At 37.8% G+C, this 12,982-nt stretch overlaps 1 protein-coding gene across 1 annotated transcript in view; it reads right to left on the bottom strand.

Moving 5' to 3' along the window:
- Positions 1-12,982, bottom strand: part of COLEC10 (collectin subfamily member 10) — a 56,308-nt gene that overhangs the window by 30,954 nt on the left and 12,372 nt on the right. The window contains exon 2 of the mRNA XM_036436844.2: positions 3,411-3,676. Coding sequence (XP_036292737.1) covers positions 3,411-3,558 — 148 coding nt within the window. The 5' untranslated portion in view covers positions 3,559-3,676. The remainder of the gene's footprint in view (positions 1-3,410; positions 3,677-12,982) is intronic.

The raw sequence follows: 12,982 nt of genomic DNA, 5'->3' as shown, positions 1-12,982 counted from the left end.
CCATGTCTATACATTGATTTATCTTACATTATTTTAAAAATAGGTCTATGAGTAAGGTTCATTTTATAAATAAGAAGACTGAAGCATAAATAGGTGTAATAATATACTGAAGACCAAACAGATTGAATTTAGTTACACTTGGGAAATAATACAGTGAAATATGGTGCCTCTATATTGGACAACATATTATATGATGGGTTAACCTAACTGTTTTTGCACCTTCAAGGCTAAAGAATTTTTTAGTTTCAAGGCTCTGCAAATGAATGTAGGGAAAACTCCTTGTATTGTCTGTTTGAATATCTAGAAGTTTCTGAGCTCACTGCTGGTAAATATGAATTATGATAACTAGCCATGGGGAAGCATTTAGAATAGCTTGATTTTAGAAATAATGTATTGAGCAGAAACAACAGCCATTTAAAATGTTTACTTGGCCATCAAACTTGGTCTTTTTATGTTCTTTCCTCCTTCACTTTGTAGAGCTAACTATACAAAGCTGCATTGTTCAAGAGTGGGGAGGGACTATCACCATGCTTATGAAAGAATTAGGTAGGGTAGATGGCAGTTTATATTTGGAGAAGACAATGTCTTATTTGTTGTGCACGCATTTAGACGGTGCTCAGAGCAGAGGCAGGATAGTAGTGACTATGCTCATGTTACACCGTGTGTACACATAGGCAATCCACAAAGAAAAAAAAAAGTTAGCTGGGCCCTGACACTAAGAGTTTGAAATATAGATATAAGTTCTAGGACAAGTTCAAGTTCTTCCTTAGTTGGAAACCTTTAGCATCTCATATGATGCTTGGCATTTAGTAGGAGTCAGTACATTCTAGAATCATGGGATGTCTTTAATAAGAAAGGTACTTAGAATCCATTGGATGAAAAACCCCAAGGCTCTGGGAGAATAAGAAGCAATCAAGAAACTAGAAACACCAATTAGAAAGGATATATATGCACCCTTATGTTCATAGCAGCACAATTTACTATAGCTAAGATTTGGAAACAGCCTAAGTGCCCATCAGCAGATGAGTGGATTAAAAAACTGGTACATCTACACAATGGAATACTATGCTGCGGAAAAAAAGGATTCTTATCATTTGCAATAGCATAGATGGAACTGGAGAGCCTTATGCTAAGTGAAATAAGCCAGTCAGTGAAAGATAAATCCCACACGATCTCACTCATTTATGGAATATAATGGACAACATAAACTGATGAACAAAAACAGATTCAGAGTCAGAGAAATATAAATCAGACCATCAAACCTTAGAGGGAAGGTAGAGGAGGGTGGGGGTAAGAGGGAGAGATCAACCAAAAGACTTGTATGCATGCCATATAAGCCTAACCAATGGACACAGACAACAGTGGGGTGAGGGCATGAGTGGGGGGGATAGTGAGGGTAATGGGGGAATAAGGACATATGTAACACCTTAATCAATAAAGAAATTAAAAAAAATAGTTTTCTTCAGTAATACACACTTTTAGAAAAGCAATCACATTGGGTTCTTAACGGACTTGGTTCTGGAACCCAGGATTTATAAAAACTCCCTGAACATTTCTTCCCCAGGAGCACTCACTTCTTCACTCTGTCATATTTCTGGCTTGTAATCATCTCATGATTTCCACACAGGCTCAGGAAGAGCGTTACAGAGGTTTTCATTGTTTGAAATCTTAACAGAGTTTCTAATGTGGAGATGTTTTCTATTGAGCAAAGAAGTGAAGGTATACACTCTTATGGTGGACACCCTACTGGCATCTAACAAATATTAGTTACCCTCTGATCTCCCTCCTAAATCATATGTCTCTTCATCGCTCATGACATTAATATATAGTATTTAATGCATATTAAGCATATTCTTGTGCCTAAAAGAATGCTTGGCACTTAGTATATATTCCATATATTGGAATTGGGATGAATTGAATTGTTGAACATTATATTTTGGACATTATTTTAACAACACGTTGTCCATTCTTCTTCCAGTTTGAAAACTGCAGTTTTCCCGCAAGAAAAACATCTTAACAGTTCTATTACGAAATGGATTCTCCTATTTGCAGGAACATGGGAAGTGTTAATTTTCAGCATTCTCTATGATACTCTAGGAATAATACAAAGAATAACACAAAGTTTCCTATATTCCATGGAAAGTTCAATAATGGTTTTAAGTAAACACTTTACTTCTCACCAAAACTTTCTTTTCTAAACACTTGCCCTCAGATTATTCATTAATTCACCCAAGAAATTATTAGGAAGCCCCAAGGTCTCATTGTTCCCCCTGCATTTATTTTGCGGTAGCAAAGGTTAACACTTGGATCGCAATCTTATGAGGAAATTAATTCACTGATTAAGAAAAATGCACTTTAAGCAATACACATTTAAATAACTGACAAGCACAGGGCGATGCATTTCTGGGATTTTTTTTTAAAGACCCTTTTTTTCTACTTAAAATTTTAAGCAGCTATAATTCCTCTGCCCTATAGCCTGGAGGAACATCGCATGAATTACTAATGAGAGAGCACCAATTTGCACTGTAGTGACCACTCTCAGAACCAAAGGGTCAGAGCTGAAGCCAGGAAAACAGCAGCACTTTTCATCAACCGGTTGCTTGAAGCACAATTAGCCCTTGGCTCCACTTGAAAAAAAAAAACTTGCAATGTTCTATCATCCCTCAGCAGACGGCACTTGGCCCAAAGACTTCACTTTCAAATAAAGAAATATTCATTTGTATACTATCTCCACTCCTCGACAAAACTTTCCCTCTGCATTGGAACCCAGCAGCCTGTTAATTTATGAAATATAAAAAAGGTTTACTATTTACTTCTCTGAGCTTTGCCTTGAGGCATTAAAGCACAGTAGGAAAAAGGAGTTGGTTTTTAAAGGAAAGGATTCCTGAAGACTAGTATCTTGCTCATGTGTGTCTTCCTCTAGAGCAGCTCAGAAATGTCCCCTTGCCCTGGATCAGTTCCATCATATCCCTCCCCTGCAGTCCCACCACCTCCTAATATTCTCCTACCTAACATCAAGGGAGATTTAAAAATAATGGGTCAGCTGAAACTGGTTTAGCTCAGTGGATAGAGCGTCGGTCTGCGGACTGAAGGGTCTCGGTTTGATTCAGGTCAAGGGCATGTACCTTGGTTGCAGGTACATCCCAGTTGGAGGTATGCAAAAGGCAGCTGATCGATGAGTCTCTCTCATTGATGTTTCTAACTCTCTATCCCTCTCCTTTCCTCTCTGTAAAAAAAAAAAATCAATAAAAAAATATAAAATAATAATAATGGGTCATTGATTTTCCAAAATATATTAAAAAATGGAAGGAACTAGGGAGGGGGGGAGTTATTAAGAGCTAGAATGGGGCTGAGAGCTGAAGGAAGACCGCCTCCTTATTAGAGATGGAAAGTTGACTTTCCTTCCTTACCTTTGGGTCCTGGTGAGATGGTGTGTGTAGCACAGACTTCAGTGGTAGGATGACTCTCCATGTCCAGACCCAGACTCTGAATGTGCAGAAGAAAGAGCACGAGGAGGACAAACTTGTGCCTCCGAAGTGAGATTCCAAAGCCACCCATGGCTATGGCGCTTCCAAAAAGGGTCGCCCAGAGGTGCCAAGTAAACAGCTTTATTTGAAATAAAATCTTCTCTCTGGGGAAGAAAGTGAAGTGTCTGGAGAACACAGTGCAAAACGGCCTGCAAAGAGAAGGAGACACATCCTGGGTTGTTTATCTTGCCAGTATTCCAAACGGACCCTACATTGTCCAGATTGTTTATTTTCAAATGACAACAGTTTATTGAAAATTATCTCTGAACTAAATAATCAAGGGTGCAGGTCAGTAGAAACATTTCAAGGAACAGGGACGAGAGAGAGAGAGACGCCTTCTGCTCAGTACATGAGCTGACAATTTAATACCTTATCTGCAGTGAAATGGTGGGGTTCCGGACAGATTGAGCCAGAGTTTTGTTGAATGACCTCCATGTCACATAAGCAGTATGCATGGCTTTGAATTTTTTCTAAGGAAATATTTATAAACAGCAAAGCTCCCACAGCTCTTCATGACTTGATTTCTTTCTCTTGCTACAAGTAATTTTCTTGGGATTTAACCCCAAAGGAAAGAATACCAGCTTTACTGCAAGCAATTTTGGCAATAAGTATCAAGAATATTAAAAATGTTTTTATAGCCTTTGGCCTAGTTATTGCCCTTCTGGTACACTATCTTAAGAAAATATTCTGAAATTTGGACAAAGCTGTATTTGAAAAGATGTCACAAAGAGGGGAAAGGAGCAACGATTACCTAAAAGTATGTAATGGTTGGAAAATCCTCCTAAATACTAACATGAGAGAGTATGACATGACAATTTTATTAAAATTATGTTTGTAGCAAGTGTTTGATAAAATGGAGAAAAAACTAATGGTATTGTATTTATTAAAAAGCATGATAGATATAGATAAGAAAGTTAAAGTAATAGAGGTATCTATCTATCCATCTATCTATCTACTGTATCTATCATCTATCATCTATCTATCCATTCACACACATATATTCCATCCACCCATAACTTGTATAAATAGCTTAGTCATAGTAAGATACTGAAAACGCAGAACCAGAACCACATATAGTAGGCAGATGCCTTACTTTCTCAATTCATGAAGAGGCATATTAACTAAGAGTTGGGTCAGTGGGGTTTTGGGCCTACTTTTCAAAGATCATGGGAAAGCCTAATAAAGAATTATTCTTAGGAGAGACAATGTTCAGTGTAAGAAACATAGGTGCATTTGTTTCCTAGGGCTTCTGTAACACAGAACCACAAACTGAGTGGCTCAAACAACAAAAATTTATCATCTCACAGAAGTTTGAGATCATGTGTTGAGTGGTGGCCCCATAAAAGATATGTTTACACTGTAATCACTGGGTCCTGTGAACATGATTGTCTTTACAGTTGAAATTAAACTAAGGATCTCAAGATGAAATAATCCTGGGTTATCTAGATTGGCCCTAAATCTAATGACAAGTGTCCTTATAAGTGACACCCAAAGAAGCAACACAGGGATAACAGGAGAAGGCCCTGAAGACAGACACAGAGATTGAAGTTATGCAGCCACAAGCTAAAGCCACCAGGAACTAGAAGAGGCAAGGATGCATCTTTCCTTGAGGCTTCAGAAGAAGTTTAGTCCTGCTGACACCTTGATTTGGTACTTCTGGCCTTCATGACTGTGAGATAATAAATGTCTGTTGTTTTAAACCATCCAATTTGTGGTAATGTGTTATGGCAGCCCTGGGAAGCTAATGCACCATTCTTCTGATTCTCATGCACAGTTACTGGAAGGAATGACACATCAAAAAACTTAGTGCCTGACAGAGACCGAGCAACATCTGTTCTTATGCATTTTAATTATTATGCATCCAGCTTAGAAGGTATCTGGAGGGAAATAAATACAGGATATGAAACAAGCATATCTTAAGACAAGTCTAGTTAAAACAGGATAGCAACAAAATCACAACCTCACCTCCTGAAGGAATTTCCTGATAAATTGAAATAACTCAATTTTGGACTTGGTTCATTCACGTACATATCTTATTGGATTAAAGTTATCTCATGTGAATTAATTTAACTAACTGCCATTTGTAAAAACTGGAACTTAGTAGAATGGCTTTTAAAATGACACATATTAAAAAAATAAAAATAAATAAAATGACACATATTTAGAAATCAACATGATAAACATACTTATAAAATTATTTTATATTTTTGTTTTAAGTTTTATACTTATAAAAACATATTTTAAAAAATTAAATTCTTTTTTTTTTTTAATCCTCACTGAGGATACATAGCTGTGAGACAGAAACATTGATCAGTTACCTCCGGTACATGCCCCAACCAGGGATTGAACCTGTAACCTCTTGGTGCATGGGACAATGCTCCAACCAACCAAGCCACCTGGTCAGGATAAAAACCAAATGGTTTTAACTGACATATGCGCCTCCTACTATTTCCACCCCACTTCTGATTTTTACTCCCTCAAGAAAATTATTTCAATAATTTTAGTGCTTCCTATTTTATCTCTTTAATATTTTTAAATATTAATATTAACATTTTAATATTTTTAAATAACAAATGTGTACTGATGTTCTTGATGTTTTAACTTTTTTTTCAATTTAAATACTCATTGCCTTCTTTATATGGAAGATGGGTTCTTTTTTCATCCCTAGCTCTGCATCCCTCTCCTCATACATTTTTTTTCTTTCTCTTTGTAATTTAATAGTATTATAATTTTAATGTAAAATTTAATGTTTATATTATAATGATGCTATAAAAATAATTCATAGCTGAATCGCATGTGCATTATAATTACATTTTGTTTCTTGTACTAATTTCATTTTCACAAGGTTTAATAATTGCATTGTTTTCATTTGCATAGCTTTCTATGTACAAATCCCAAAATAACTACTTTGAGATTTGTCAGTTCTGTGGAAAAAGTAAAATGTTCAATTGGCTTCGATTGCTTTTCTTAGAAATACTTTTCTGAAATTTTCATGCTTCTTGCTCAAGTTGGATCTGGTATTTGTCAGGCTTGTGCAAAATTATCTTAGGACCTGCCTTTATTTTTTGGGATCTGTTACAACTCCTTTTTCTGTATCCACATATTTCTTTTTCTTGGTTTCATCCCTCATTTTGTTGTAATATGTCTTTCAGTAATTTTCCTGTAGTATGTCCTTCAGTAAGAAAATAGACAAGTCACAGACTTGAAGAAAATATTTGCAAGTCATGTATCAATAAAGGATTTGTACCCAATAGAATAATAAGAATACAAATGACTAAATAAAAAGAGTGAAGTTGCAAATACATTTTTGAGGCATTGCATGTCTGAAAATCTGATCATTCTACCTCCAAATTATGTAATATTTTAGCTGAATATAGATTTCCAGGTGTAAAAATGTTGTTCTATTTTCTTCTGGTTTCCAGTGCTGCTGCTGTTGAGACATTCAATGTCATTCAAATTCTCTATACTTTATACAGGATATGTCTTTCCTTGTTCTGGAAGCTTTTAGGAGCCTTTCTTCATAGCTCGAGTTCTGAAATTTTTAGTAATATGTCCTTAATATTGGCTTTCTTTGCATTCACTGCATTGGATTATCTGTAGTTACTTTTCTATTGCTTCTTCTATTCTCTGTAATTGTAGATTTTTTTTTTATCCCATTATGTTATTTTGGTGACATTCTGAAGGGATAAGAGTATAAAAATGTAGAATCAGACTGCCATATGGACTCAGATATTCCAAAGATTACCTTTTAATATAGTTTCAAAAAACTATATTAAAAGATATGTTGAACCTCATCTTAGCACGTGTGTAGATGCGTTAAGATGAGGTTCAACATGCCTACTCATTCCACTAAATATGAGTGTTGGGGAGGGAATTCCAGGAATGGCCATGAGAAGAGATCAGAACATTCTTTCTACATAACATCAATGAAACCAGACAAAATTATTAAAACAAAACAAACAAAAAACACACACACACACACAAAAAAACCCCACATTTCTGGGTCCTGACAATTGACCAAAGCAAACAACAAGTTTAGAAGTATTTATTCTTGAAAGATGCCATAACTTTTTGGAAAAACAGTGAGAGTATGAGGACTTTATGAATGAAGCTAAATCCATCCCTCTCTTCATCTTGCTAGGTGAGAATAGCAGTATTATCAGCACAAGGATGGCCACAAAATCCATCAGCTTTGCTGCCATGGGCTGACTCAACATGGAGTGGGGTATGAAACACACTAACAAATTTATGTAAGTGACTAGTGAGCACAGAAATAAATCTTCACATTAATTGTTGACAAAGGTACCAAGTCAATTTAGTGAGGGAAATAATAGTATTTTCAATAAATGTTGCACTGGAAAATTGGGTAGCCACATGAAAAGAAATGAACAATATCTAACACTGTATACAAAAATTAACTCAAAATGGATCAAGACTTAAACATAAAAGACAAAATTATAAAACTTATAGAATACATAAGAGATCTTAATAACCTTGGATTAGGCAAGCATTTCTTAGATACTAAACCAAAGCCATAGTTTATAAAATTTTTGATAAATCATTCTACTTGAAAATATAAAATATTTGTGTTTCAAGACAATAATAACAACATGCCATTAAGAAAATAGACAAGTCACAGACTGGAAGAAAATATTTGCAAGTCATGTATCAATAAAGGATTTGTACTCAATTGAATAATAATACAAATGACTAATAAAAAATAACACATAAGCTAAAAACTTTAACAGACACATCTACAAAGACAATAAATATCTAATATCTGTATGAAAAAGTGCCCCAAATCACTACCCATTAAATTCCAGTAAGATACTACTACACACAGAAAAGACTGGCCATAATAAAAAAAATGGGACAGTACTAAGTGTTGACTAGAATGTGATAAAGTAAAACCATCATTCATTGCTAATATGGATGTAAAATGGTACAGCCACTTTGGAAAAAACAGTTTGTAGTTTCTTAAAAATTTAGATATAAATTTAAAATACAACCTAGTAATTCAAATACCCAGGAGAAATTACAGCATATTTTCACACAAATGCTTGTACATAAATGTTCACAACAGTATTATTCATGATAGTAAAGAATTGGAAAGAATTCAAATGTCCAACAAACAGTGAATGGATTTCATCCATCAAGTAATTTGTCTGTGCAGTGGAATATGACTCAATTATAAAAAAAAAAAAAACTACTGATATGTGAAACATGGATGATGTCTCCTCTCCAAATTATGCTAAATTAAAGAAACCAGAAACAAATGACTAAAGATTATATAATTCTTCTTAAGTGAAATTTCTAGAAAAGGCAAGACTTTACAGATAGAAAGGAGCCTAGGGTTGAGGGTAGAAGCAAAGATTAATTGCACATGGGCATAATGGAACTTTTGGGTGTGACAGTTGTGTTATAAAACAGGATGACATTGATGGTTGTGCAACCATACACATCCTATCTAATAAAAGAGTAATATGCAAATTGATAATCTCACCAAGCCACAAGATGGCTTGCCCCCATGTGGTCAAAGATGGCTGCCCCAATATGGACACAAGATAGCCACCACAAGATAGCTGCCACAAGATGGCCTGCAGGGGAGGGCACTTGTGGGAAGTTAGAGGTGACCAGGCTAGCAGAGGAGGACAATTGGGGATGACCAGGCCAGCAGAGGAGAGCAGTTGAGGGAGACCAGGCCAGCAAGGGAGGGAAGTTGGGAGGGACCCAGGCCTGCAAGGAAAGGCAGTTGAGGGGAACCAGGCATTCAGGGAAGGGAAGTTGTGGGGGACCAGGATTATAGGGGAGGGCAGTTATGGGTGATCAGGCAAGCAGGGAAGGCAGTTAGGGGTGACTGGGCTGGTAGAGGAGGACAGTTGGGGGAGACCAGGTCATCAGGGAAGGGCAGTTGGGGGGCACCCAGACTGCAGTGGAGGACAGTTGGAGAGGGCAGGCCTGAGGGGAGAGCAGTTGGGGGAGACCTGGCCATCAGGGAGGGTAGTTAGGGATGACCAGGCCAGAAGAGGTGGACAGTTAGGGGAGACTAGGCCTGCAGGGTAGGGCAGTTAGGGGGGGACCAGGCTTTTAGGGGAGGGAAGTTGGGGGTGATCAGGCCAGCAGAGGAGGACCATTGGGGGAGACCAGGCCAGGAAGGAAGGACATTTGGTGGGGACCAGGCCTGCAGTGGAGGGCAGTTGGGGGGGACCAGGCCAGTAGGGGAGGTAAATTGGGGGGCAGGGGGCAGGCCTGCAGGGGAGGGCAGTTGGGAGCCAGCAGTTCTGGATTGTGAGAGGGATATCCTACCACCTGTTTCCGACCACCATTGGGATCGGGCCTAAATGGGCAGTCAGACATCCCTCAAGGGGATGCAGGCTGGGCTGAGGGACAAACCCCCGTCCCCATGCATGAATTTTGTACACTAGGCCTCTAGTATACTAAAATAAATAAATAAATAAAAATTAAAAAAATCCTACTCTTTACTTCTAATCATTTAATGGTATGGTATATAATTTATACATCCATAAAACTGCATAAAAACTAATATTAAAATTGCATTCTAAAACTCTTAGGATATTTTAATTCTCTAGTAGGGCTTATAAGCCAGGAAATCATTAGACAAACTTGATTTTGCCTCTACTTTGGAGATCAGTCTTTGTAGATTCAGTAAGTCATTCATCTTGAGGTTGTTTCCAGTTCAATATGTATTGGTTTAGTTCACCTAAGGAGTGTCTTGATGTGAGTTTGTTTTTTTGTTTTTTCAGCTAAAGTAATCAATAGAAAATTGCCAGAGTGAAGAAAAGATATTAACACAGATACATAACTAAATGTTGTTGTTTCAAAATTTTAAGTCTAAATTAAATTACAAAATTAATTACCTTAAAGAACACAGGTATCCTCAAACTCTTTTACTTACTAAGGAATCAATACCTTCTTCTGGCCCTAATGGGGTTAGAGGCAAATTCTCAATTTTCATTGTTTTTGCTCTATGATTAATTATATATGGTAATGTCTTGGTTAATATTGGATGAATTCAAATGGATAATTATAAAGGCATATAATGATGAGAGTTTCAGTTTAAATTATAGGAAATGTATGATGAAAATGCATTCATTTATCTACTCGTTCAATATCTAAATGGTGATAACAACATCTAAAGTTGCAATAGTTCATTAGACAAAGTGTTTCCCTTAAGGAATTTATCATATCTTGCTGAGAAGACAGAGAAGTTTAAAAGTAGTTGCCATTACTTTTTTTTTGCCATTCTGTTGGGGATCAATACCAATATCCAGTTCTTATGGGGACCTAGAGGAGAAGCACCTGACTTAAGTTAAGCAGGTCAGCAAATATTTCCTTTAGGGGATGTTTCCTAGCAGGGTTTTAGAAAGCCTGGTCAAATTAGCCTAATCAAGTTGAAAAGGAATACATTTCACAAAAACAAACCAGCATAGAGAGTCTTGTTGAGAGAAAGAATGATGTGTATGGGAACTGTAAGTAGTCCACTGAGGCTATAGAGTTTGGAATGTGATGGGGCAGCCGAGGCTTAAGCTGAAGGAAAGGGCTAGCTTCTGAAGGGTATTGCATGTGCTGCTTAGCGGTTGAAAAATATCCTAAGGGCAGTGGGAACCCATGAAGGATTTTAAGAAAGGGAGGTCACTATTAGACCTGAATAGGAATATGAGAGATGTGTCAGGTGGAATAGAAACTCAGCAACAGTGACTTACCAACTTAATGAAATAAAAGATTTTTTTTGAAATAATAAATAATCTGCAGGAAGAAAACCTTAACATAGTAGTACCACATTACCTCCAGGGACCAAGATTTCCACTTCCTGGCTTCACTTTTTATTTTATATATGGCTTTTATATATGGCTTTCCTCCTCACTGTCACAAAAGGGCTACAGTTTCAAACATCATACCTACATTCTAGATGAAGGAAATGGTTGTGGATAAAGGGCTAAGAAAACAGAACAGCTAAGTTAATCACTTTTTTAAAGAATCTCCTTGGAAAACTTCTGGGGGGAAATTCACTTACATCTCATTAGCCAGAGTTATGTCTTCTGGGAACAGCAAGGGAGGCTGAAATAAAATGTTTTAATAGTTAAATCAGGGCTTTGGAGGTGAGAATATTAAGTAGGCAACCTGTAGTGCCATACTAGTGTGGCCTGAACGTTAGCAGAGGCGATCTATATATATAAAACTCTAATACATAAGTAGATCAAATGGCTGAACAACCAAACAACCAATTGCTATGATGTGTGCTGATAATGAGGGGGCACACGTGGAATATGGTGGGCATTGGCAGCAGGCTACACAGCATGAAACATGTTGGCATCAGCGATGGCAAGATGGTGGAGCAGGTGAGCAGGGGTGCCAGACCAAGGCAGGGTGCTAGTTGCTGTCATCAGGGCAAGCCTCTGATGGTTACTAAAAATTCTTTGCTCCCACAGGCCATGATCCCACCAGGTGCTCACACCTGCTGCTGGCGCCAGCCCTGCTCGCACTCACTGCACCCGTTACTGGTATCTGGTTCCAGGCCCAATTGCTGGGTGCCATCAGTGGGTACAAGCGATGGCTGCCAGCCCTAATCACTCCTGAGGGCTTGCTCCTGAGGGGGTGATGGGGAAGCAACTACTGCTTGCATCTGCTGATGGTGCTGGCCTTGCTTGAACCCTCTGCTGGTGCAGGCCCCAATTGCTTTGTGCTGTCAGCAGGTGTGAACTGAACCAGCACCATCAGTGCATGGGAGTGGCAGTGGTGGGAGCAGGGCTGCTGGCAGACAAGGGGACTGAGGGCCACAGTGGAAGGGGACGTGTGGGGGTGTGGAGGATGGGCCCAAGATAGTCTTTTGCTCCACAGTTCCTTTCAAGGTGCTTGAATTCGTGCACTGGGCCCCAGTGGGAATATAAGGAAGTAAATACATCTTTTAAACAGTGAAGTAATTGCTGATTGTTTGGGAGTGGAGGGTGAGGGAGAAGGAATTAGGGTGATTCCCAAGTTCCTTTTACTGAGCACAAGGAATGCTAATTTCGGGGGGAAATATGATTAACTAAATTTTGGATGTGTTAAGCTCAACATCCTTCTGGAATATTCAAGGGGAGGTATCTGGTAGCCTGAAATAAATTTCAGCCAGAGGAACAGTTTAGAAAATCATCCACATATAGACTGTAAATAAAGCCTCTGGAATGGATGAGGTCTTGAAAAAATAAAGAGTGAAGAGTCAAGGAAGAATCAAAAGAGTTTGCTACATTGTCAAATCTATGCAGAGAAAGTTCACATTTTATAACTGGAAGATTCTTTGATGCTTTTGGCAGCACAAAAAAGAAATTAATACTTTATAGCACTTTTTTTTCTTTTTTGACAAGGCATTTTTATTCTTTGTAGTCAGCTCAAATACATGATCTCTTTTAAATTGCTTTATGCTCTCTAGGACAAATAGATGATTAAATTGAATA

The sequence above is a fragment of the Pipistrellus kuhlii genome, unplaced genomic scaffold (genome assembly GCF_014108245.1).
Source record: "Pipistrellus kuhlii isolate mPipKuh1 unplaced genomic scaffold, mPipKuh1.p scaffold_m20_p_14, whole genome shotgun sequence".
Classification (NCBI taxonomy): domain Eukaryota; kingdom Metazoa; phylum Chordata; class Mammalia; order Chiroptera; family Vespertilionidae; genus Pipistrellus; species Pipistrellus kuhlii.
The sequence above is the reverse complement of the archived record's forward strand: the minus strand, read 5'-3'. Positions and strand labels throughout refer to the sequence as shown.